Genomic DNA, 27,876 nt, shown 5'->3' with positions numbered 1-27,876 from the left:
CCTTTAGTTGAGCCCTCAAGGCCTCAGCACCCCTCTGTGGCCGCAAACAGGCACAGGATCCAGCCAGCACACAGAGCACAGCACAGTCTACAGTGCTCTCTGAGATATCTGCCACCACACCCCACAAATTTTGAAAACTCGGGCCCAGCTGCCCAGGTAAATTATATTGTTAAATGTACAGTGTAATGCCGGTGGTGGGCTTCTTGGTGGATGTGGGCTCTTCACTGCCTAGAGGGAAAAAAAGGTATATTTAATCATTAAATATGCCTTTTTTCCCCCCCCTAGGCAGTGAAAAGCCCAGTGGTGGCGTGGTGCTAGAGGGGCTGACTTCCCGACCCACACTAAAATAAAATTAGGTCGGTTACTGCAGGCAGGAGAACTGGAGAGGAGAGCTCCTGTTTTTCCTGCTGACTGTCTAATGCATGTGGCTGTGAGCAGAGGCAAGGAAGCTGGAGCCATATTTCCTGAAAGGTTGTGCACTCCCAACTCAGCATAAGACCGCGTCAATTGGTGGATTAGGAGAAACTGGTTAGGCCTGGGCCCACCCAGTCCTACTAATAGCTCTGTCCCTGGAACTAGTGTTTTTGAAAGGCCTAAATAAAGTGAGTTACAATAATTTAAAACTGATAAGATCATCACCTGCAACACTGTATGAAAATAACTTCTGATAATTTCTTCAGGCGTTTTAACAGTCTCGGCCTTCTGAATAACATGCTTTACTTGTGTTGTGAAAAATAGGGCCCTGTTTACTAAGGTGTACTAGTGTTTTTAGCCCATGCGAACCATGTAGACGCCCATGGGCATCTACACAAAGTTAACTACGTGCTATAAATGCTAATGCGCCTCTAGCATGGCTTAGTAAACAGGGCCCTTAGAGTCCAATATAACTCCAAGATACTTACACTCTGAAGGAACTGCAAACTTGGCGTCATCAAATTTACTGAACAAGGCAATTGCATGGGATCCAACTGGTTTGATAAAAATAGTATCTGCATTTTCCCTACATTCGGTTTTAAGTATTAGCATTAAACCACAACCTAAACATTTGCAGACACATCACTAAAAAAGACAAAGTGGTAATAACAGTACTCTTCACTGGAAAATAAAACTGGATGTCGCCAGCGTAGAAGCAATATTGAATACCTAAACGAGATAATACTAACAAATCAGAGAGAGAGAGAGAGAGAGAGAGAGAGCGAGCGAGCGAGCGAGAGAGAGCGTGAGTTATTCAGATACCTTTAACTCTTTAACTGATTACATTCAATAGCAGACAATCAGACAAGTGCTGCTGAATATCCAGTTAACGTTACCCAAATAACTGTAGTAAACACCCTGCAGATTACTGACCTCAGAGTAACATAGTAGTTGTTGCCAGATAAGTCTCTTGGCCTACTCGTCTGCTCAGCTGCCTCTGACATCTATGTCATTGCAGGAGCAACTCCACCTCCCATTTCTTCCTCCATTACCTTTACTACTTATCCTCTGAATCTGTTCCATGTGCGATGAAATATCATGTCCTATACTGCTGGGCCTTTCCAAATACCCACACCTCTCAAACTATTTCCTCCAGTTTCATATGTAACCCCCTTTCTTTGCATAGTCTATAGAAAATGCCTCCCCCTTGTATGTTGTGAAAACTGCCAGATGGTTTTTATAGCGTTATGAACCTCAGAATATATAAGAACAACAAGGGATATGATGGAAACTTTCACCCATCAGAACTGGTAGTAATTAATTAGCAACTTAAGGCAACAATCTCAGAAGATATAAGACTGAATAGCAATGGACCCTGATCTCCACTCTCAGCCCTTCATAGGAAATGACTGAGGCACACTGGAGAGCATATATTTACCTGTGTTACAAGAATCAAAATGGCTGAAGGACAATGCAATCTGCAGATAATGAAATGAAGTTTATGAGAGAAATAGTGTTACAGCTGCAGGTTTAGAGAGGGAAAACACTGTCATTGTGATGGCAGCAGCTGCTGAAAGTCTCTCCAAGAACAGGACTTACCTCCACATGATACTGGGAGGTCTCATGCATGATTACATTGGAGTTTGAATACTTCTTCCTTTGCTCTGCAAAAAAAAAAGAAAAAAAGGAGAGAGAACACTGTTAAGTGGAGGATTATCATCATCAGGACAAGATCTTTGAACAGTCTCAAGATCCTGAGGCTAATTGCACAACTGCTCTTTGCACTATCCACCCACACTTTAAAACATAGGAAAAAAAAAAGCAGCAGCTGTTGCATAGCATATTCCATGGTCCCATCATGTTAATACTTGTCACCTTCTACAAAGCCTGGCATAGAAGCCAGATATTTCTTTCATCCCTGAAAAGGGTCCCTCTATTTGTCTAAACTGCTGTTACTGAGGATGTTGAGATATTTAAAATGGCAAAAGGAAAGGCAAGATATTCTGCAGAACAAGATGCTCTGACAGAGAGACACTTTGAACTGTGAGAAAGAAAATTAATTTTTATGTAACTGTTTTAGTAGTGCACATTAGGAAGGGAAGAGTACACAGGGAAGGCAATAAACAGCAGGAGTATGTATGCTGCAGGGTGAGGGCAAAGAGGAGGAGGTCCAGAAGAAAAGCACTGTACATCAGACACATTCAGGAGCAGATGCGGCTAAATGGAACCACTCCAAACCAAACACCACAAGCAGCAGTAAACAAAACTGTTTCCAATGTGCTGTCTGCAGAGAGAAGGAAATGTGGCATTTCTGTTGGAGGTGGGGCAGGGTCACCTCTATTCACCTTCTCTGCTATCCTCCCTTTATATTCAGGATGGATAGAATACACTAGAAAAAAAAAAGAACTTTGTGTGTTTTCAAAAAGCTGTATGTGGAATTGTCATTACCATGAAAAGCAGAATGAAACAGAGTGACATTACAGACTGTCACTGGGACTGGGTATTATTCTGTGGGCACTGCCAGTTTCCTGAGACGAGAGACTAACCCTGGGAATGGGTTTCAATTTGGGCACAATGCCAATCTTCTGAGACAAGAGAGAGACCCTGGGTTTAGCCACTGTCTCAGTCTCCTAAGAAGAGAGAGTTCCCTGGTATTGGGTATTATTATGGACAAGTTACAGTTTCCTGAGATGACTGATCATTTGAGTTGTGCAGGTACTCTACCAGTTGAACACAAGTCCATGAAGCCCAATATCCTGTTGTAAGTCTAGGCAGCCATTTTAAAGAACATGTAGCAGCATGAGGGTCAGCGCCGGTAGCGGGCAGGAAAGACTGGGGATCTTTCCTGCCCTAAAGAATCCACTAGACCACCAGGGTAGCTTCAGTTCAGGTATGTGCTGGGACCCTGTGCTCGGGGGACCGGGAGAGTGGGGAGGAGGTCTGAAATAGGTAGGTGGGTGGGTGGGGTGGGGAGGATACTGTAAAACGTGCAGAGATTTTATTCTTCCTGGTTAAAGGCCACTAGACAGACATCGTGTTATGAGAATCAGGTGCTCAACATTCAGAGTTTCTATGGGGTGGGGAGGATACTGTAAATGTACGTTTTTTTCTCCTGGTAAAGGGCCATTAAACAGACATGTTATGAGAATCAGGTGCTCAACATTCAGAGTTTCTATCTATTTATTTACTTATTTATGGCATTTTATCCTACATTAAACATGAATTAGATTGGAACCTGGGAGCATTTAAAATCTTTTTTTTTCCTGTGCCTACAAAAAGAAAAAAAAGATGGCATGTGGGAACTTGATCCTTTTGCTTTGTGGAATATTATAAAAATGCACTTGCCTTTCTGTTATTTCTACTGCTTCACAGATAATGTATTGATTAATGAGGGAAGGTTTCCTTCATGCAGAACTGTCTAGAGTCAGTTTAAATGTGTCAGAATTGTTCAGTTCAGCACACTATTAGTAGCCAAGTTCATACAAAGTTAATTATGCTCAATGGAAAAGAAATCTGTTGGCTCAGGGTGTTTGCTATGTAAACATTCAATCACAGTTTCATTATCAAAATTTGTACTTCAGCATGACAACATTCTCCTTTAGTTTCTTTGATCCAAGCTGTTTACTCAAGCAGGAATGAGTTCTCAAACTGAAGGTCTGGACCCTAAAATTTTTTGGCTGGGTCTCAGGATGAGAAGCCTCGGTGGAGAAATTCCAAAGTGCAAGCTGCATTTGATTTGGGCTATAAAGATTTGTTGTTTAATGGTGGTCTTATGGTTTAATGGGAGCTCTGACATGAGGGGGGAAGGAGAGAGAGAGAGTAATGCATTTCACCCGCAGTCCACCTCTGCATCCCCTCCCCCCCCCAAACTGCAGGGCGGGGAGAGCGCCTTTTAAAAATTTACCAGTACACCACTGCCCACAACCCGATCATACCATTCCACGGTTAGAATTGTGTAGAGCAGTGCTAACAGTAGAGATAGCAGAAATGATACTCAATTAAATGGACATTCAAATACATATAGTCAATTTTTAAGCTGACTGTAAAGTTGTCTTGGGCTACCATCTACAACCGAAGCAGGAGATTTTAAGTGTTCATCAGCAACATAGTAGAGCAAATACAAAAAGTCAACACAACCAGAACAATGGCATTACATGCCAACTGACCAAAATCCAGCAGATTGTGCCACCAAAGCAGTGACAGCATCCCATCTAATGGAAACCACACATCTCCAATGACAGAGAACTCCTCTGAACTTATAAACCCTGCCTCTGATGCAGAGATCTGTCCTGAGATGACTATTTTTGCCATCAACATTGAACCTTCATCGCATCAACCAGCTGACGAAAGACCAGACACTTACCACCAAAACACCATCAAAAATACAGAACTACAGATCATCATTGACAACTTGGCACCACCTGGGAGCTTTGACACAAGACTTCCTTGGAAAACAAGGAACTTCTTCAGCAGAGCCATCACTGGTTCTTGTCCCTGTGTATGCTGGATTCTAGCCCACCCCTTCTTTCTCCTTTAGCGTTTAAAGAGTGCCTGCAGCATGGTTTTCTAAGAACTGTGAGTTGATTTGCTGTACCTTGTTGCATACTCCCACTTCAAGCTATTGTAAAATAACAAAGTTTTTACCAGTTTATAAGTATTCACAGCATCTACTCTCTCGGTGCTGAGACCTCCCAGCTCCCAATGTATACAGGGTGAGCTGGTAGAGAACCGACTCCCAGTTCTGCAAGGCAGAAACTCTTATCCAGCACATCTAACTGTAAGTTGTTTCCATTTGTTTAAATTTGTATTAAATAAAGATTTTGGTTCCAGAGTTCTGAATCTTTATAGTGACATTCTATACTCTGGTTAACTGCACGCTATTCTCCTGAGTATAGAGAACCTATCAGGAGACCGAGCAGAACATAACTTGCTAGTCTCATTCACACAAGGACTAACAGTGACTGCACATCTTGTAGCACGACTTGCTTATCCACTCCTACCCTAGCAGAGATTGTATTCAAGCACCTTTGACTTTGTGTGCAGCTTTCATTAAATTAGTCCCCTTATTTTCTAACTCCTGTTACTCTAGCTTATCTATCTATATGTTCCATCTTTTCTTACATCCTATACTGTCTATTAAAATGTTTAATTGAATATTGTGTTGGATATTGTAATATAGCATACTTTGCCTTACCTTGTATTTAAATATATCTACTGCTGTAGTATGTTGCATATTTTCAACTTATTCTGCTGTATACTGCCTTGTGTGAATTCTTTCAAAAAAGTGATAAATCCTAATAAAATTCTCTTCAATGTTCACGGAAGAAAATATTAGAGAAGGACTGTGGTCTGCTGCCGAGGGAACATCTGGGAATGGAGTAGATATCGCGTCATTCACGGAAGAAAGAGTTTATAAAAAGCTTGAAAATCTGAAAGTGGACAAAGCTATTCATCCCAGGGTACTGAGGAAGCTCAGAGAAGTCCTGGCGGGACCCTATTAAGGATGTATTCAATAGATGTTTAGAGACGGGAGAGGTTACGTGGGATTGGAGAGAAGCTGATGTGGTCCCTTTTCACAAAAGCGGAGATGAGTAAGAAGTGGGAAACTACAGGCTGGTAAGCCTCACGTCAGTGGTAGGAACAATAATGGAGTCACTGCTGAAGGATAGTTGACTTTCTAGAAGCCAATGGGGCAATAGAGGCAATATGGCTTTACCAAAGCAAAATCCTGCCAAACAAATCTGATTGACTTCTTTGGGTGACCAAATAACTGCATGAAGGACATGTGCTAGATGTACTCTACTTAGATTTCAGCAAAGCCTTTGATATGGTCCCTCACAGAAGACTCATGAATAAGCTAAGAGGGCTGAACTTAGGACCCGAAGTAGTGAACTTGATTGGAAACTGGTTGATTGACAGGTGACAGAGGGTGGTGGTAAATTGAATCCACTCAGTGGAAATGAAAATGAGTAGTTGAGTGCTTCAGGGATTGGTACTGGGGCCAATTCTCTTTAATATATTTGAGAGAGACATTGCTGAAGGGTTAGAAGGAAAAGTTTGCCTTTTTGTGGATGACACAAAGAAAGCCAATAGAGTAGATACCCTGGAGGGCGAAGAAACCATAAGAAGGGATCTCCAAACATTGGAAGAATGGTCAAGGGTCTGGTAGTTAAAATTTAATGCAAAGAAGTGCAGAGTGATGCACTTGGGGTGCAGAAATCCAAAAGAGATGTACCAGATGGGAGGGGAGAGATTGGTAAGCTTGGCTCAGGAGAGGGAACTAGGGATGATGGTGTCCATGGATCTCAAGGTGAAAAAAATAATGTGACAAGGCGGTGGCTGAAGCCAGAAGGATGCTAGGCTGCATAGAGAGGGGTATAACCAGTAGAAGAAAGGAGGTGTTGATGTCCTTCTACAAGTCGGTGAGGCCCCACTTGGAGTATTGTGTTCAGTTTTGGAGGCTGTATCTTCCTAAGGATGTAAAAAGACTTGAATTGGTTCAGAGAAAAACAACAAAAAATGTATGGGATTGGTATAGCAAGCCATACGATAAAAGGTTTGCTTACCTAAACATGTATATTCTGGAGGAAAGGAGAGAGACTGAGGCGATATGATATAGAGGTGTATTTTGAAAGCATTTAGAGTTACAAAGTTTCATAGGTTACTGTGGAACTTTGTAAGTCTATGTGCTTTGAAAATGAGTCTCATGGAGATTCAAATATTTGAAAGGTATAAATCCACAGACAAACATTTTCCAGAGAAGGGAAGCTGATTTAGATACAGGACATGAAATGAGGTTAAAAGGGGGCCGATTCAGGAATAATGTCAGGAAGTATTTTTTCACTGAGAGGGTGGTGTCCTTCCAAGGGAGGTGGTGGAAATGCAAATAGTAATGGAATTCAAAAATGTGTGGGATAAACACAAAGGAATCCTGTTTGGAAGGAATATATCCAAAGAAGCTTAGCGGAGATTAGGTAGCAACACTGCTAAACGAGAAGCAACGCCAGAGCTGGGCAAGACTTCTACAGTCTGTGCCTTGATCGTGGATGAGTAGATTTAGATGGGCTGCAGTGGAGCTTTTCAGGGGCGTTATTATTTATTGCACTTGTATCCCACATTTTCCCACCTATTTGCAGACTCAATGTGGCTTACAAAGATCTGTTATGGCATCGCCATTCCAGGGTACAGATACAATTGGTGTTACAAAGAGACCGAGGATACAAAAAAGAGCTAGGCAAACAGTGTACAGGGCCGGTCAAACCCAATAAGTGGGGTAAGCACCACAAGGGGGCGCCTGCCTTCAAGGGCGCTGCGATGCCCTACCGTGCCGCCCTTGGGGGTTTAAAATCTTTTATTTACCTCCATCCCAGCGGCCGCGTCATTTCAAAGCCCTGCCCGTCTCTACCCTTCCCTCCCTTCGCGAGTTCATTCCCTCAGAGTCCCGCCCTCGAGGAAAGAGGAAATGACGTCAGAAGGCTGGACTCTGAGAGAACGAACTCACGAAGGGAGGGAAGGCTAGAGACGGGCAGGGCTTTGAAATGACGCGGCTGCTGGGACGGAGGTAAATTTAAAAAAGACTTAAACCACGCAGGGTGGCAGGAAGAAAAAGGGGGATGTTGGGGGGAGTCGGAGAAGAGGGCAGGCAGGGCAGGTGGCCATAAATGGGAGGGGGATGGGGGCGAAGGAGAATTGCACTGGGCTGAAAAAGGGGACAGGGTGGGAGAAGAGAGAAAGGAGATGCTAGACAGGGTGGGGGAGGGGTGCCAACTGTTAGTCTGCAGGGGGGCACCAGAGACCCTAGGACCGGCCCTGACAGTGTAGAAGGAAGACATTCAGAAAAGGGAAGAGTGGAGAAGTGTTATAATTAAGGAGCTTAGCCGAAATTGGGTGGCTCAGGAGCTTAGCTGAAATTGGGTGGCGGAGCCGGTGGGGGAAAAAGGGGTTGGTGGTTGGGAGGCAAGGATAGTGGTGGGCAGACTTATACGGTCTGTGCCAGAGCCAGTGGTGGGAGACGGGACTGGTGGTTGGGAGGCAGGGAATAGTGCTGGGCAGACTTATACGGTCTGTGCCAGAGCCGGTGGTGGGAGGCGGGGCTGGTGGTTGGGAGGAGGGGATAGTGCTGGGCAGACTTATACGGTCTGTGCCCTGAAAAAGACAGGTACAAATCAAGGTAAGGTATACACATATGAATTTATCTAGTTGGGCAGACTGGATGGACCGTGCAGGTCTTTTTCTGCTGTCATCTACTATGTTACTATGTAAATTATGGATTCTCGTGGTAGGCCTTGTTGAAGAGATAGGTTTTCAGAGATTTACGAAAGTGAGTTATTTCGTTAATTGTTTTCAAGTTAGTTGGTAGTGCATTCCACAGCTGTGTGCTCATGTAGGAAAAGCTGGATGCATGTGTTGGTCTGTATTTTAGTCCTTTACAGTTGGGGAAGTGTAGATTAAGAAATGTGCAGGCAGAACTTTTAGCGTTTCTGGGAGGTAGGTCCACAAGATCTAGCATGTAGGTCAGGGCGTCTCCGTAAATGATTTTATGAACAATCATGCAGATCTTGAATGCAGTACGTTCTTTTAGTGGGAGCCAGTGCAATTTCTCTCTTAGGGGTTTTGCACTTTCATATTTTGTTTTTCCAAATACGAGTCTGGCTGCGGTATTCTGGGCTGTCTGAAGTTTCTTGATGATCTGGTTCTTTACAGCCAACATAGAGTGCGTTGCAATAATCCAGGTGACTTAGTACCATTGACTGTACCAGGTTGTGAAAAATGGCTCTTGGGAAGAAAGGTTTTACTTTTTTGAGTTTCCACATGGAGTAGAACATCTTCTTCGTGGTATTCTTCACGTGGTTTTCGAGTGTGAGATTTCGATCAATGGTAACTCCAAGAATTTTCAAAGTGTTTGAGACGGGAAGGGAAAAGTTGGGTATGTTTATGGTGGTGAATTTACTTGTGTTATGTTGTGAGGTGAGTATAAGGCATTGTGTTTTTTCTGCATTAAGTTTTAGCTGAAATGCATCAGCCCATGAGTGCATGATTTGGAAACTTTGGTTGATGTCGTCGGTGATTTCTTTTAGATCATGTTTGAACGGGATGTAGATCGTGACATCATCTGCATATATGTATGGATTGAGGTTTTGATCGGCTAGTAGCTTGGCTAAAGGTATCATCATTAGGTTGGTGAGAGGGGGGATCCTTGAGGGACTCCACATTCCAGTGTCCATGGGCCAGATATTGCCGCATTAGTTGTTACTTGATATGATCTTGTGGTCAGGAATCCTTTAAACCAGTTGAGAACATTACCTCCGACTCCAAAGTATTCTAGGATATGTAGTAATATTCCATGGTTGACCATGTTGAAGGCACTGGACATGTCAAATTGTAAGAGAAGTATGTTGTTGCCAGTTGCAATTGTTTGTTTAAATTTATTCATTCAAGTCACTAGTACTGTTTCAGTGCTGTGGTTCAACCGAAATCCTGATTGAGATTCGTGAAGAATTGAGAATTTATTTAAGGAGTTGGCCCAGTTAAGCACAGTTTGTAGTCCGAGTCTTATTTCTGCAAGGATCTCGCTAAGGTCAGTTGCAAAAGGAATAGAGATTGTGATGTCATCGGCATAAATAAACGGGTTTAGACCAAGTTTAGACAAGGCAGTGGCCAGAGGGACCAGCATGATGTTGAAAAGAGTCGGGGAAAGTGGGGAGCCCTGTGGCACACCACTAGTAGCCTTCCAGATAGGAGATAAGCTTGAGCAGGAGTTCACTTGGTAGGTTCTGGATGTTAAAAAAACCTTTCAGCCATGCTAATATGTTTCCACTGGCACCAAAGTAATCGAGCAACTGTAGTAAGATGTGGTGGTTCACCATGTCAAAAGCGCTGGATATGTCAAATTGCAATAGTAGAATGCTCTTTCCGACTGCTATCTCCCGTTTAAAGTTAGTCAGAAGTGTGACAAGCACGGACTCAGTGCTGTGAAGTGGGTGGAATCCCGACTGTGAATCATGCAAAATGTTGAACTTGTCCAGGTACTCATTGAGCTGCTTGTTTACCATGCTCTCCATTAATTTCACAAAAAGCGGGATAGAAGCAATCGGCCGATAGTTGGTAAGATCATGGCATTTTTTCTTTGCATCTTTCGGAATCGGGGTAAGTAAGATGTTTCCATAGTTCTCTGGGAACTTTCCACTGCCAAGCATGAAGTTAATGTGCAGTGTTAAGTCTGCAAGGAAGCAATCAGGGGCACATTGGAGCAAGTGAGCTGGGCAAATATCTAGTTTGCAAAACTTCCTGGAAAATCTGCAGAGTTCCTGCTTGACTAAATTCTTGGAAAGGAGTTTTAAATTTGAGAAAAAACGGTCAGCTGGTTGTTCCACTGTGCTCGGAAACAGGCCATTGATGAAATCACTTACGCTAGAATTTTTCTGAGGTAAGGAACTCTGTAGCGTTTCGATTTTTTCCTTAAAGTATTTGGCCAGGCTAGCAGCAGATGGGGCGTCTGTACTGGATAATGTGAGCGCACTGGTATCCAATAATTTGTGAACAAAGTGGAAGAGTTTTTCTGTGTCTTTGTATTCCGGCTCAATTTTGGTTTTGTAATAGAGTTCTCTTGCATGTCTAAGCGCATATTTGTACGTTCGCTGCAACTGCTTCCAGGCAGTGAGATGATGAGTGTCTTGACACTTTCTCCATGCCTGTTCGAGTCTTCTGCTAATGGATTTTAGTTTCTTAAGGTGTTCATTGAACCAAGGGGCAGCGATAACCCGCTTTCTGGTCCTTGTTCTGATTGGTGCTATGGCATCTAATACTGTACTGCATCGATCATCCCAGTGCAAGAGGAAGTTCTCGGAGGCCACCGGCTCCAGCCAAGCTGTCTCATACATGGACTCCCAGAATATCTTGGGATAGATAAAACCTCTCGTGCTGTAAGATGGCTGGGGTGTGGTACGATGTGAACCCTTTACCTGCCATAGTAAGGTACATTTGAGCTTGAAATGGTCCGACCAAGGGATAGCTGATCAGTGAGTTTTAGTTAATTGCAAGGAATGTGAATCAACAGTCTTGAAGGAGAGGAGGTCGAGAATGTGTCCTTTTGAGTGGGTTGCCTGATGATTCCAGCAAAGTCCCAGGAATGGATAAAGTCCATGATGTGATGTGCGTGGGTTGAGGGAGAAAATGTATGATGAGGTAGAGGGGAAGGGGTATTGGAATATAAGAAGGTTTTTTGTGGTTTTGGGAGGGGATGCGGGGGAGGGGATAGCTTTGCCCACCTGTTGAGGATTGGAGGAATAGAGCCATGTAGGTGGAATGTTGGCTATGGGGGACAGAGGGGGAGTGGGGGATGAGATTGTGGACAGCAGCTCTCATTACAGCAAAGGAAGGGGTTAAACTTGCCACCTGGAATATGGGAGGGGCTAATCACCCAATTAGAAGGAAGTGAATTTAAAACATCTGATAGACCTCCGACTGGAGGTGGACATAGCAATGCTACAAGAGCTAAAGTTTGAGCCTGTTGAAATGTTAGAGCTTAAAGGGGGCAATTGGAGTAAGATCTATTATTTGTCAGGGGTCTCGAAGACTCGAAGGGTGGCCATTCTAATAAGTAAGCATATGCCCTTCATTCAAGTACAGCTCGGGAGAGGACAGCCAGGGTCGTTATGTTTGGATTTCGCGGAGGATAGAATCAGTGGGAATTTACCCTGCTCAATGTATATGCACTGGTGGGCCTGAAGAGATCCTTTTTTTTCAGAATTGTTTGATATTATTTGCTCCAAGGGATCTGGGGATCTTATCCTGGGGGGGGGGGGGGGGGGGGGGGGGGGAAGGGGGGGCCATGAATATAGTGTAGGCAAAATTGGATAGAACACCAGGAAGAAGTTAAGGAAGGGCTCACTTTTAGAAGTGGACTTTTAGTGAAGCGTTAGAGGATGTCTGGAAAATATTCCAACTCTCACAAAAGCAATACACATTCTATTCTATTCTAGTGGAGTCTTTTATACCTTTTCCAAAAAGGATTCATGGTGGTTTACATATTAAGAGAACTCTACAATAGAGAGAGATAACATCACAAAAGTTTACAGTACACAAATAGCAACTAACATATCCCAATTATTGATCAATAAAATAAGTCTTTAAACCTTTCTTAAAAGAAAAATAAGAAGATACATGTCTTGGGGCGCTGTGGAGCTACCAATGAGAATGGACGCTTGAAGATCTCTCTGCCCTGCTCTAGCAAGAATATTGTTCCAAATTAACATCAATTGAAATCCTTTTTCCTCTATCATCGGCTAAAACAACTACTTATATAATGTCTTTAACTAAATCGTCGAAGCTGGATTCTCTTAATTTGCCTCAGACTGGTTCTAAGCGAACAAAAACTGACTTGCAAACACCAGAGAAGGCCTTACAAGCAAGATTACCGCCTTCCACGTCGGATATCAGAAGAAATAAAAGCTCTAAAAGAACTAATGACTAAACACTTTCAAACAACCTGTGATCTGAAATCGGATTTGCAATCCCTTTCATCTGCCTTAATAGCTTTTCAAATCCATGTTGAGACCTTAGAAACACGTGCAGATCAAACTACTCTGACTATGGCGCAGCAACAGGAAAAAACTGATCAGCGTTTCTGAAAATTAGAGCTAGAGATCGAAGATCTCTCTAACAGGAACTGGAGAAACAATGTTAGGATCACTGGCTTAAAGGAAGGTGCAGAAGGATCTGATGTTATACAATTTCTTACCTCTTGGCTCCTGCAAGTCTTGCATATGGAGGCGGACCTCCTGTTACAGTTTGAAAGAGCTCATAGATCGCCATCTCATCATAAACAAGGCCTTCAAAGCCCAAGACCGACTATTACAAACTTCTGCAATTTCAACAGGCATTACAAATCCTAACAGCGGCAAGTACAATAAAAGATCTTCAATTTGATGGGAAAAGATTTCTGATTGTGCCCGACCTGGCAAAAACTACTGCTAGGAAGCGGAAAGCCTTTTTGGACATGAGACCGCGCCTCAGATCTCTTGGAGCCAGATATGGCCTTCAATATCCCGCTCGTATGCAAGTAACATTAAATAATACTACTAAGTTTTTCGATTCACCTGAACAATTGCAGATATATCTTGATCAAATGCAGTCTCACGGCATGTCTCCCTGATTCTTTTTCAACACATATTTATATCTGTCTTTGCATTTATCGGCCTTCTCAGATGGCTCTCAGTTATTTTATTATGTTATTAGCTATATTATATGGTTAATTGCTTTAGTACATTCTATGCTCGCATGCTATTATTACACCTTGTTTCAACACACATTGTGTATTATTTTTTTTTTTTTATTTACTGGTACTATACTTATGGTTCCTTAGATCACCCTTTCCTTTCTATACTTCAGATTTTGCAGGGTTCTCTGAGTGTCATCTCGTCTCTACTCTCAGTTTCTCTTATCTCTATTTCATCTCTTTGGTTTAACTAATTTCTTAGTTCTTTATGCTGTTCCTTTCTGTTTTTTGTCAGACATGCATAATTTTTCTTAACTATATGGCTTTTCTTTGTAATGGGCTATGTGCTATATATCCATTTCTTCCTATAAATTAAGATAGAGAATTGATTTGAGCTATGTCCAATTAACATTGTGACATGGAATGTAAATGGTTTAAGTCATCCTATAAAACGTAAGAAAATACTTATCTCAAAAAAACTCAAACCAGGAATAATTATTTCTACAGGAAACTCACCGTTCTTCTACTCTACCTCTTATTAAACAATGTAATTGGATTTCTTCCTCTATAGATTCTCCCTCTCTTGGTAGGAAACATGGAGTTTCAATACTGTTTCATAAGGATGTCAATGCAACTATCTTAGAGCAGATTATTGACCCAAATGGTAGATGGATAGTTGTCAAAGTGTCTATAATGTTTCAGTATTGTTGGTAAATTTATATGCCCTAAATACTGACTCTCCTGAGTATTTCGCAAATCTCTTTCAAACAATACAGTCACTGGATTCTATTCCTATTATTATATCAGGAGACTTTAACATTCCTTTAGATTATTTTCTAGATAGGCATTCTCAAAGTAAGGTGTCACCTTCAAAATCATCTATCACTTTACACTCTCTTATAGACCAATTACATCTCATTGATCCATGGAGATTATGTAATCAGACATCTAAAGAATACACTTTTTATTCTTCCCCTTATAAAAGTTTCTCTAGATTGGACTATTTTTTGATTTCTAATAGTCTTGTTGAAACAATCACCTCCAATATTTCACCAATTGTAGTCTCTGATCATGCACCAATCTCATTCGCCCTAAACTGGTCTACTTTATCTTCTAGAAGACCCCACTTTGGAGACTCCCTTTAAACCTTCTTATAGAAGAAGAAATTTGTATAAAATTGAAAACTTTCATTGAAGAATTTTTCATTAACAATTCCTCCTCCACTCTTGGTCCAATAATAATTTGGGAGGCCTTTAAAGCAGCCCTCCATGGTGAACTTATATCGCTAGCTGCCCACAAATCTAAAAAGGATAGTGCTCAAATAATACAGCTTGAATCTCAAATTAAAGATGCAGAATCTAAATATTTTCAGACAGGGAATACTATTTTCCTTAATACTTTAATTTAAAGTATAGGATAAATAAATTGCTTAGTCTTAAAGCTGGTCAGCAAATTTTTGAGTTTCATTCCAAGCATTATACTGAAAAAGATAAAAGTAGTAAATTATTAGCAAACTAGTAAAAAAGACCTGTTTCTGTTAGAAATGAAACGGGCGCTGGCAAGGTTATATTGATTAGTTGTTTTTTGTTAACCAAATATTTAATATTAAAGTATTGTAATGAGATGGAGTAATAGTGAAGGGTGTATAATGAGGAAGGAGGAGGCCCTGTGTAGGACCACAGGGGCGGTCCTTTTTGACAGAGTGTTTGTGTGTGTGAGAGTGTGTGTAAGACAGAGAGACAGACTGTGTGAGTCCGAGAGTGTGTGTGTGTGAGAGTGATATAGAGGGATTGAAAGATTATGTCTGTGTGTGTGTGTGATAGAGACTGTGTGTTTGTGTGACAGAGAGATACAGAGAGTGTATGTGTGCAACTGAGTTCCATGACCCCCTCCTTCCCTTGCCTGCCTTCCTTCCATCTGATGTGAGAGTGTGTGTGCAGGACCACAGGGGCGGTCATTGTGACAGAGTGTTTGTGTGAGTGAGAGTGTGTGTAAGACAGAGAGACAGATTGTGTGAATCAGACAGTGAGTGTGTGTGAGAGTGAGGCAGAGGGATTGAAAGTGTGTGTGTGTGTGTGTGATAGAGACTGTGTTTGTAAGACAGAGAGACAGACTATGTGAATCAGAGAGTGAGTGTGTGTGAGAGTGAGACAGAGGGATTGAAAGAGTGTGTCTGTGTGTGTGACAGAGACTGTGTGTTTGTGATACAGAGAGAGTGTGTGTGTGTGGAACTGAGTTCCATGACCCCCTCCTTCCCTTGCTCTCCTTCCATCTGATGTGAGAGAGTGTGTGTGCAGGACCACAGGGGCGGTCACTGTGACAGAGTGTTTGTATGAGTGTGTGTAAGACAGAGAGACAGACAGACTGTGTGAGTCCGATAGTGAGTGTGTGTGAAGAAAAGAGATTACTGACTAAGGTATTTCAGGAATGAAATGCTTGGAAAAGAACTGTCAATACTCCTTTCAAGTAATTAAATGTTTGTAAGCATATGGTAAAAGGCAAGAAAGCTTTCAAAAATGTTGTTTTGTGAACTGCAGGTTAAGTGCAAAAGCAGTGCTGAAAGTGCTTTACCATGCACAGAACTTCCCAAGGAAGCAGAACCGCAGCAAAGAGAATTGCGAAGTGGAAAACTAAAAAGCCAACCAAACCCTCAGTATTTTTCATGTTAACATGAGAAATACACATTGAATGTAAAAGAAATCTGTGTTTTCTGTCCCATCTCTCCCTCAGAAGCACAATGGTACCGTGTCAGCGACTGCAGCGCTTAACCCTTTTATTGCCACATCAACGTTAACACTTTAGGAGCGAGCTTGCTCGGCTGGTTTGCTTGCTGTTGGGAAGAGGGGAGGAGGAGTTGCTTCTTTTAGGTTCATGTTAAGTGTTTCCCAATCTGCTGCTGGGAAGCTGTGTCATTTGCAGTGGCGTTCCTAGGGGGGCGGACACCCGGGGCGGCGCCCCCCCCCCCCGATGCAGCGTGGACCCCCCCCGGCAAAAGACACCCCCCCCCCGCGAAACAGCCCCCTCTGGGTGCATGCCGCTGGGGGAGGGGGGTGCCACAGCGCGCGCCTGCTGCGAGTTTACTAACTTTGCTCGTTCGCTGCAGCTCCCTCTGCCCCGGAACAGGAAGTAACCTGTTCCGGGGCAGAGGGAGCTGCAGCGAACGAGAGAAGTTAGCGAACTCTCGCAGCAGGCGCGCGCCTCGACACCCCCCCAGCGGCGTGCACCCGGGGCGGACCGCCCTCACCGCCCCCCCCTTGGTACGCCACTGGTCATTTGTAACCCTGCCTCGCGAAAGCAATTCTTCAGAGCACAGAGTAGTAGTCAGCCCCAAGCGCAGGAGCACCAACAATAAGACCATCGCTGATTGGCTGCAAAAGCTCTTCCTGCATGCTAGGTTGCTAGGAAAAGGAGGGTGATTCGTTGCTGTCAGGGTGATTCGTTGCTGTCAGGGTGATTCGTTGCTTGCTGTCATAACTTAAAAGAGGCGGATGTTCGTTTTCACTCATTGCCTGTAGATGTAAAATGAGATGCATGTGTGTGTGTGGGGGTGGTTTTCAAGTGTACAGCGCTGCGTACGTCTAGTAGCGCTATAGAAATGATAAGTAGTAGTTGTGGTATCGGAAGGGGTGGTTGTGGGTGAGCTGTAGGAATTTGAACTCTGACACTGGGAAGGAAAGGAGGCGGATCTTCGTGCTCGTGTGTTGCCTGTAGATTGAGATCCATGGGTGGAGTTGAGGAATTTGAACTGTGACCCTGGAAAGGAAAGGAGGCGGATCTTCGTGTTTGCACATTGCCTGTAGTTGTAAAATGAGATGCATTGGGGGGGGGGGGGGGTTGTTTTGTGTTTGTATCGGAAGGGGGGGGTGCTGAGTTGCATGAATTCCTAAGCAGGGGGAGGAGTAGGGAAACACGCTACACGTGTTTCCCTATTCCTCCCGCCTTTCCTTGGCTTTTTGTTTTTTGTGGAGCGGCTGTGCTGGCGACATCATCCTTGGCTTCAGCCAATCAGTCGTGCGACACGGTCTGTGAGTGTCATTGCTCTGCCCGCGAGGTCATCACGTTTGACGTGTGGACGGGGCAGACAGTCATGGATGAAAAATTGATCTCTGTCGCCTCACTTTTAGAACGTTGGAAAAGTGAGGCTTCATTAGAACATTGGTGGTGCGTTTTATATAGAGAGATTATCTTAAAAGAAAACGATCTAAAGTCTAGATCTCTGCTATTAAACTCTCTAATCACAGCATGGCTTTATCCACAAAGGATATTTCTAAAGCATTTGTTCATTTCGATTCTGAATTGTACCAATTTGAGTCTCCTCAGTCCCCAAATTTAACGAATAATTTTCTATCCTCACTAGTTAGCCCTAAGCGGACGGAAAATGATATCAAATTTCTTCAGGCTCAGATTGCTGAGCAAGAGCTCATCACTGCCATTAAAGACACCCCGATTAGGAAGTCCCCGGGTTCTGATGGGATTCCCATCGAGTTCTATAAATCGTTTAAAGAAGATCTTTTACCTATCCTCTTAAATCTCTCTAATGATTTATCTCCTGAAAATATTTCTTCTAGCCGTTTCTCGGAGGCAATCATTACTGTGATTCCTAAACCCAATAAAGACCCTCTTTTTGTATCTAATTACCACCCCATTTCTTTATTAAATCTTGTTTATAAACTATATGCTAAAATTCTTGCAAATAGAATAAAAAAAATCATATCTAAAATTATTCATCTGGGTCAGGTAGGTTTCATGCCTGGTAGACTTATTAGCGACAACACAAGGCTTTTTTTGCACTTATCCCATATAGCATCTTCCTATGCCCAGCCAGTTGTGGCCCTTTCCCTAGACGCAGAGAAGGCCTTTGACAGGGTTGAATGGAATTACCTTTTTGAAGCCTTATCCTGGTTTGGGTGTCCCCCTGAATATTTGTTAAAAATTAAAACTTTGTATGCTAATCCAACTGCTAGAGTAATTACTAACAATATACTATCGATTCAGATAGTCCTCCATTGCTGTACTAGACAAGGCTGTCCCCTCTCTCCGTACTTATTCAATATAGCTCTTGAACCACTCCTGATTGCAATTAGGTCTCACACTCGCCTAAAGGGTATTGTATACAAGGATTTGGAAATGAAATGTTCAGCCTACGCAGATGATGTCTTGCTATATCTGTCTAGTCCCCATCAATCAATATCTAACCTCATCGATTTACTCTCTTTTCCCAATTCTCAGGCTATAAAATCAATCAACAAAAGACTGAATTATTACCCCTTAATAAATACTCACTCCCTGACATTGCTAAATCTTTCAATTTGGTCTGGGCAATGCTACTTCACTCTCAGATACTATCCAGTTTAATGCTGACCTAATTCTTAAATCCCTCAAATTGTTGTTACATACCTGGCACCCCTTAAATTTATCTTGGCGGGGTTGTCTTGAAACGATTAAAATGATGGTTTCTCCTAAAATTAATTACACTTTAAGTATGCTCCCAATTATTTTTCCTCTCACTTTTTATTCTCAGATAGACAAATTATTGACCTCCTTTCTATGGTCAAACAAACATCCCAGAATTGCTCTCAAAAAACTTAAAAGTACTAAAGACTCAAGAAGTATTCTGTTTCCTGATTTTCACACTTATCATAAATCTTTTATTTCTCATTAAAGCATGTAATTGGTTTTATCATAAATCTGACTATAAACCTACATGGTTGCTTTTTGAAGAAGCTATGGTATACCCACTTCATTTGTCTTTTTTGCTCTCATCTACCTCATTTCCATCTCATAACATAGATGATATAATAATCTCCACGATTAAATGCATGATAGAATTGGATAAGTTACAAACTATTACTTTTACCTTGTCTTTTCATATGTCACTATGGTATAACCCTCATATATTAGTAAATAAGGTTCCTTTCTTTTGGAAGGAATGGATAGATAAAGGTATTTTGACTCTCTCAGATATTGTAAATGAAGACAAAAGTATTCGGTCTTTTTCTGAAATTATTGAACAATTTTCTTTGCCATATTCTATGTACTTTAAATGGTTACAACTATCTCACAGTGTTAATGCAATGCCGAACCTCATCTTACTAACGCATCAATTACCCTCATTGTTTTCCAATGCACAAACACTGATTCTAAATGGTCACACGACATCTTGTATCTATCAACTTTTCATTAAAAGTGCATATAATTTCAATCTAGTTCTTCAAAACAGTTAGCAACTGGACACTGGATATGCTCTAGATGATGAAGCATGGACTCATTTTTGGATAAAAGTAGTGAAGCCTCTTTCCTCTGCTTCTATGTTACAATCAATGTTCTTTTTATATCATAAACCCAATTGGACACCCCGTAAACTTGCTGCTGCAGGGCTTTGATCTTCTGATAAATGCTGGCACTGTTCCCAGCATGTCGGTACCTTGCTTCATATGCTTTTTGAATGTGACCTAGTCTTTAAATTTTGGAAAGTAATACAGTGCATCATTCAACAGATCTTGTCAACTGATTGTGACCTTTTATCCTCCATAGTAATTTTCAAGTCATCTTCTAAACAACTGAATTTATCAGCTCCAAAGGCAAAATTATTGGACATTTTGCTTACTACTGCTCAGAAGCATATACTACAAAACTGGAAATCTGCTTACTTATTAAAATGTCCAGTTCTGGTGGAACACAGTTTTACAACATCAAAAATTTGAATATACAATGGCGGAAAAATTTCGGACAACTTTCTCTAAGAAAAATTTGGACTCCTATGGAACATTATCTTCAATCTCTTCATACTGCACTACAGCCCAATCATTATCTGGTTGTATCAATTTTTTTTTAATATATGCCTCTTATGACGTTAAGAGCATGACACTATTTTCTCCCTTCTCCTTTCTTGTTTAGATTTTCCTTGTCTCTTGGTTTATTGTATGTTTAGAAAGAAAGTCAATAAAATATATTGGGAAAAAAAAAAAAAGAAGATACATGTCTTAAATCTGATGGTAACATATTCCATAATCTTGTCCCCCAAAAAAGATAAATAATTCTCAAAAACCTAATTTCAAAGTTCTTACATAACCCAATCTTCTACTAGCAGTAGGAACAACAAGTAATTCTCCTAACCCCTCCAAACTTAAACAAAAAACTGATTTAAAAATTAAACAAATTGTCTTAAAATGTGTACGTTAACGTATTGGTAACCAGTGAAGATCACGCATCGAAAACATACTATCAAAACTACTCAGCCCACAAACCAGCCTGACAGCAGTGTTCTGGATCAGCTGCAAACGATTTTGTAAATATCTTGTCATCTGAAAATATAGCAAATCACAATAATCCAGTTGGAGTAGCAAAACTGCCTGGGCTAGAACCCTAAAGTCCTCCTGTTGCAAATTTAATTTTATTACCCTTAATTGTCCAAGCTTATAAAAGAAATCTTTTACTAAGGGCATTTATTTGCCTGTCAGACCATAAGCCTGAATCTAAGATTATACCCAATAATCTTGAATGATCCTCTATTTCTAAAATTTCACCTGCATCCAAAATTACTGACTTCACTGTAATTATATTGACATCTCCAAACCAAAGTATCTTCGTGTTTATTTAACTTTAAAAAATCCAACCATCTACAACAGAAATATAATATCTAATAGACTTTAAAGTATCAACAAAACTTTCAACACTGGACATAACAAAAAAATATTATTTGCATAAGATAACACAGTTATCTCACTAGTTTTAAATAATCACCCAAAGAACTCAAATATATATTAAACACAGAAGGTGAAAGCGGCGAGCCCTGTGGCACTCCACATCCAGTACTCCAGCTATATGATCTACCAGTTTTCCATTTGACACAGTAAGATCTAACCTTCAAAAATAATTCAAACCAACTCAATACTTTCTGAGTAACACCTCTCTAATTTAACTGAAAAAGCAGAATTGAATGATTTGTAGCGTCAATTGCAAATATATCAAACTGCAATAATAAAACTTGTTGACCTCTGCTCAAAACCTGTATTACTTTAGTGGTAAGCAGTGGTGTGTCACCGCTACACCCCCCCCCCCCCCGGCACATCAACTCTCTGACGCATCAACCACCTCCCCTCCTTCGAAGCGCATCAGCCTCACCACCTGTGGGTGCATGGAGCAGTTGTGCGACTATCAGCTCAGCCGGTCCCCTGCCCCAGAACAGGAAAAAACATCAGAGGGGGACAGGGAACTGGTGGAGCCAACAGCCATGCTAGTGTTCCGTGCACCCCCTTGCTGCCCGGTAAGAACAAGAAGCAGTGTCTCTGTACTATGTCGAGGCCTAAAACCATGTTATATTCTACGTAGTATGTCAAAAGATTCTAAAAAAATTCTCAAGCTGTTCATTTACCAGAAAGTCCAAAAGCTTAGCTGTCCATGGTATACTTGCAACTGGACATGCTATTTGGGCAGACATGTGTCATACTCCAGGTTGGACTATTTTTAGGTGGATAAATGAACTGTAGGCCTTTGGGGAGAGGTAACCATACATCCTATTATTTGGAGCATGCACAGGTCACAGGGAGGGTGGTTTTCAACAGAGGCCCAAATAAGGGAGGCATGTGGATTGCCAATATAAGAATGCTGAGTAGGCCTAGTACCCATAAATTGCTTATGGATAAGTGGAGGGAATTTCTTTTCTTCAATAATACTGGGGATGTATCTACAAGGAATAGTATAGGATGCGGGGAAGTCATATATGAGGGGTATACTAATTCAGAAAGTGGCTAGGATCAGAAGAGCACACAACAGTAAAAGACAAAACAAAGCTGAAGTGGTGAAGATACAAAAAGTACATGAGACACATCCATCCACATTATTAAGGGAACTGATTAGGAAGTTGAAGTCTCAGTTATCTGAATTAGACACTGGCAGTGGTGTGCTGGGAAATATTTTAACAATGGGCTCTCTCTCCAGGTGTAGCCAGCCCTGCAATTTATTTTGGGGGGGCGGCGGGGGAGGGGGCCTGGAGTGGACTAGGGGGCAACGCATTCCTCTCTCCCCCCTTCCACTGTGCGGGCATGCTAACCATATCTTTGCTGGTAGGGAAGCTGAGCCCCATCAGCCAAATAAATGGACTACTGACATTCCCTGCTGCTTGTTTCTGGTTCTGAGCAGCATGCCAGGAATTCTCACACATACTTGCATGAGAAGTCCTGGCATGCAGCTCAGAGCCAGAGACAAGCAGTGGAGAGCAGTGACAGTATTTATTTGGCTGGCGGATCTCAGTGTCCCTACCAGCAAAGGTAAAGGAGTTCAGAGATAGCAAGGGAGGCTCTCCTCAAAGCTAGAAATTTACCACCACTATGCTGGAGATTGAAGGCCAATGAGTGAGGTTTTTCTTGTGGGCCCCAGGCAGCCATGTCTAAAAACAGTTGTGGCAGACACATACTCTAATAAATAAATAGAAAATAAAACTTTTTTCTACTTTTCTTGTCTGGTCATTTTATTTGTCTTATTGTGTTGGTACCAGTCTCTGGTTTCTGCTTTCCTCTTTTTTTCTCTTAACAGTTTTGCTACAGTCTCTCTGTCCATTTGTCACTTCCTTTCTCTTTATGTCCACTATCCACCTTATCTCTGCATTCCTATCTATCTGACCTAGCATCACCCCTGTCTTCCCCCAACACAGTCTGGCTTTTCTCCTTCCTTTCCCCTTCCTCCTTCACAGTCTGATGATGTGGTGACTTATGTTTCTTCTCCTCCCTTGCAGCACTTCTTGCATGCTCTCCCCTGCAGGATCCGGTACTACTCGCTCCATTCCCGCTCCCTGCACTGCTGCCCTTCTTTAATTTTCCAGGCCACTGGCAGGGTCAGTGAGGCAAGCACACTGCCTTGAGTGGCCCCGGATGCTCTCCCTCTGTTACAGCGCCCCTCCAACAGGAAACTGTAGCAGAGGAAGAGTGTCCGGGTTGCTGAAGGCAGTGTGCTTACCTCACTGGCGCTGCCTGAAAAATTGAAGGACAGTAGTGCAGAGAGCAGGAGGGCATCTGACTGGCTACCAGGATTGGGGGGGGGGGGGGGGGGGGCCTGAAGCTGGAATGGGTTGAGAGAGGAGCATAGAAGGATCGCTCCTGCCCCAGCCGACCTGGCTCAGCAACTGGCTTGCAAATTTTAAAAAAACAAAAAAAACCCAAAAAGAAACTTAACAACCGGCTCTTCCAAGCCAGTGCGAACCAGCTCCAGAACACCACTGGATATAATCAATGTGAACAAATGGCAAGGAAAGTCCCTGTCCCAAGAGAGTGGAGAAGCAGCTTCAAGGTTAGGAGCACCAGTTCAAATCCACTGGTGATGCTTATGATCTCAAATACAAACGGGTTTAAATGTTAATCCCCACTGAGCTGGCAAGATGAAGCGGACTATGCGTCTGACCCCGGAGAAAAGGGTGAACAACCCTCCAAAGGGTCGTCCAACAGGATAGGCCAAAGTCTCTTGGGAGAAGGAGGGGTTGAGTCTGACTCCGAACCTCCCGGGACCCCTGGAGTAGGCAGAGCAGCGTCCCCCTGCTTCAATAAAAATGCCCGGTTCATTAACAAGACAAATTCAGGGGAAAAAGGCATACCCTGATCAGGTAAGCCCCTTGCTGCAACTGCCCCTTTCTCTGCCACTAGCAGAGCACGTTCCCTGATTGCAGAGGACAAAATGGCTGGTTTCCACCTCCGCCAGAGAGGAGTCGCCAAGAGATCCCTCCGGGGACCCAGAGCGCTGATCCAGGCCCATTATCCCCAGAGAAAGGCCACCAGGATCTCCTCCTCCACTCGGGGACACTGGTCTGCACACTGTGCAGCAGCCCGAGGAGCATCTACCCCCACAGGAGGAGCAGCACCTCACCACCTCAGCGGGGACCGACATGCCACCGTGCCAAAGAAACACCTGGTCAGAGGCCCGACTCGCAAGAGTGCACTGTAAGCCCGCTAACTTGCTCCCTCTTCTTCTTTTTTTAAACTTTTGGCGCTAGTGTTTAATAGAAAAAGAGGCGCGCCGCAGGAACCGCACGACTGTTACCATGGCCCGCTAACAGATCCCCAACTCACCATCTAGATCCTGAAACAGGGTGTGCACCCCCCGAATTCTCCAACCTCCTCACCTCCCCAGCCACAACCGACACCACCGGACTGGAGCCGTTCTGATACGGCCAGAAGCAAACGTGGCTCTCTCTCTCTTTTTTTTTTTTTGTAGGTTGCTGCACAGACACTGCCACAAGAGAGGCTCAGGAGGGAAATAAAGGGAAGAAAGCCTCCAGGCGGGATCAAGACAGGGACCCAGCACCACCAGGTATGTCTAAATTTCCTCAAGTGTGACTCAACTGGGAACCAGTCACCAACCGGACCAAGAGAAACCAACTGGAACACAGAGAGAAACGAAGTATGTCCATCCACCTGCTGGAGATAGAAGATACTGGGGGGCTAGCATGTGGCTAGGTAGTAGTGCTCAGCTCTGGATTTTCTATCGCCACCTGCTGGTCGATGGACATAATTACCCACTTGTCCTGGAATAGTGGGATAGAACATAATGGAAAATTTAGTTATTGATTTTCAATGTTCAAAATAACAATGTACTTGTTGTCACGGCTACGAATTTATGTTTGTATCAACCTCTGAAGTGCATTCTACAAATATAGATTTCTATCATTCCATTCTGTTAAATTAGAGGAAAACAGATGATCTATTTTTTTATATTGCTGGTCTGAAATTATGGAATCCATTGCCATACTTTCTGAGAACAGTCAGGAATCTTGAAAGATTTAAAAAAGGTTTGAATATCTCTTTGTTTCAACAAACCTTTGGTGATGATCTATGATATTATGCTATGATTTTTTTATGTCTTCTTGTCATGGTAGTTAAGACTGTCTTTTTGATGTATTTAATATGTTTGTTTTTAAAACTGTTTTTAAGTATATTCCTGTTCATGTATACTTTACCCCATTGAAAATGGTACACCATATGGACTATAGATTTTAAACAACATGAAAGTAAAAATAAAATTAGAGCATTATGGCACTTATAAAAATTAGAACCAAGGTGGAACCAGAGAGAAAGAAAGTAATGTGGATGCCCTAGTGGTGTGAGATGTTATTACAGCTTTTGGATGTAAGAATGTCATGGCCTTTGGGTTTCCCTATAAATCAGCATCACATAGGGAATTCAAAAGAAAAAGGACAATGATGATGTTTAAAATATTCTTATTGCACAAAGATATAATAAATATAACATTTTTAAAATGTAAAAACAGTTAATAGCATAAATATGTTTTAAAATATTACTTTAATGGTCTTTAATGCAGCTATGTATTGTTAATCCAAATTTTAAAGTGCATGAGATGTTTAAATGTGCACACTTAGGTGTAAGGTGCAGAGTTTCTGAAATGTATAAACTAAAACTGCACAACAAAGAAAATTTTTGTTCCAACAGTTTCCATCAATTTTCTCTCTTTTGGAATGTGTATACAAGAATTTACTTCAAGCAACCCAACAAGTTCAAGCTTAACCAGAAACATTTGTACACTTGTCAGATGTGGTTTTTTTTGTTTTTTAAATAAATTAACCTTTTCCTTACTTTGACCTTTTATACTTTTATTATCCCAAATTTTCCTTTAAAAGGACTGATCCTTTGTGTTACCTTATCTTTCAGGTTCTCCAACCAGGACGCATCAGACCTTCTCAGGTAACTGTGAAAAAAATCATAAAACTCCTCCCCAGCACTAATCAAGTCCCAAAATGTTATGTTGTTATCTTTAGATGTGCAGGTGTAATCGCCACTTATCTGGAAGTCTTGACAGGGCTTTAGTCTTGCTTGTGTGGGGGCCTGTGATACTGTCTTTGGAGGCTTGTTACCTGCCTTTACAGTGAACTTAAAAAGGAGGAAAAACCTTATCTCCATCACTCTTATACACAAAACCTTTCCTGGATTATGGGATATAAGATTAGTGTGAGGATTTAACTAATTTTTAAAATAAAAATTAATTATTCTTCCCTGTAAATCTTCCTATTCTTTTATTTAGACCCTATCCTATAGGAGCCAGGCTGCTTAAAATGTCTTGGCCCAAACATCACCTGTTCACTCTCTCATTGAGCGCTTAAATATAAGCCTATCAGCTCATCCAGCCGTAATTCATTCAGGCCTTTATTCAATCAATCAACACAGTTACCAGTTCCTCCAATTAGAACTAACTCCAACCAGGAATAGGTTTTACAGACAATCTCAGCCTTCCAATACTGGAAACAGGCCTTGTCACTATTCCTGTTCCTATATCAAACACACACACAAGCTCTTTAAAGTGCTCTTACTTGTCCTCCGCCAAATTCAATAGATAGTGAACTGGCCAAATTGGCCCCTGGCACACAATTCAGTTTCACACTAATGTGCCTCCAACAGTTTGGGGCAGTTTTCTGTCCAGATAACATACAGGCTTAACACATTCAAATCATTAACAGTTCTTTCAAAAAAAAACTTTCCTTTTCAAACTCAGGCTATTCAAATAACCATACCATCAATCAGTCACTTTCTTTCTCTGAGGTCACAGACACACGTCCAGCCACGTTGACATCCAGGGCTCCTCTGACAATAGTTACAACTGTCGCCCAGGAGACAAGACGTAGGCTTGGGTCACCTGACCCTCCGCAGTCAATCAACCACATGAATATGAAATGTTTAATTTTTTTACCCTTTGGAACCTGGTGGAAATATACATTTTGAAACGCACTTTTCCCATTGATTTCAATGGGAAAATGGATTTCTTTACAAAACAGAGTCCAAATAACACAACATTTAAAAAAAAAAACCATACCATCACCCATGTCATGTCAAACACAACCCAGTCCATGTTTTAAATTTTAGAAAACCCATTTTCTGTTGCCATATTATACAATTTTATCAAATATTGACCTTAAAATTCAATGAAACTACACCACACTTTCAACATACGTTAAAATAAATTCTCGCTTGCGGGCACCACTATTAGATTCTAAAAATTTGCATCCCGGGTAGTATAAGGCAATCTGTACCCAAACAGAGTAAAATAACCCTCAAAAATAAACTTAAAAAAATTTTTAAACAGCTGAGTCCACCTAAAGGGAACCTCTAGACCTCCTGACTATAAAAGAACATTTTTAAAACAATTCCCTGAGGTCCAAAAAACAGTCAAAAAATGCCAAAATAAAATAAAATAAACCTGAGGCCACAAGACCTCCTAACTTAATCCCTACATATCCCTCTGGTGGTCCA

The 27,876-nt window shown here is 42.0% G+C and overlaps 1 protein-coding gene across 2 annotated transcripts in view; it reads right to left on the bottom strand.

The window, feature by feature from the left end:
- EPS8L2 (EPS8 like 2) overlaps positions 1 to 27,876 on the bottom strand; it is a 278,628-nt gene that overhangs the window by 147,758 nt on the left and 102,994 nt on the right. For both annotated transcript variants that reach the window (XM_030201298.1, XM_030201299.1), the window contains one exon: positions 2,014 to 2,078. In XM_030201298.1, coding sequence (XP_030057158.1) covers positions 2,014 to 2,078 — 65 coding nt within the window. The remainder of the gene's footprint in view (positions 1 to 2,013; positions 2,079 to 27,876) is intronic.

The sequence above is a fragment of the Microcaecilia unicolor genome, chromosome 4, assembly GCF_901765095.1.
Source record: "Microcaecilia unicolor chromosome 4, aMicUni1.1, whole genome shotgun sequence".
NCBI lineage: Eukaryota > Metazoa > Chordata > Amphibia > Gymnophiona > Siphonopidae > Microcaecilia > Microcaecilia unicolor.
The sequence above is the reverse complement of the archived record's forward strand: the minus strand, read 5'-3'. Positions and strand labels throughout refer to the sequence as shown.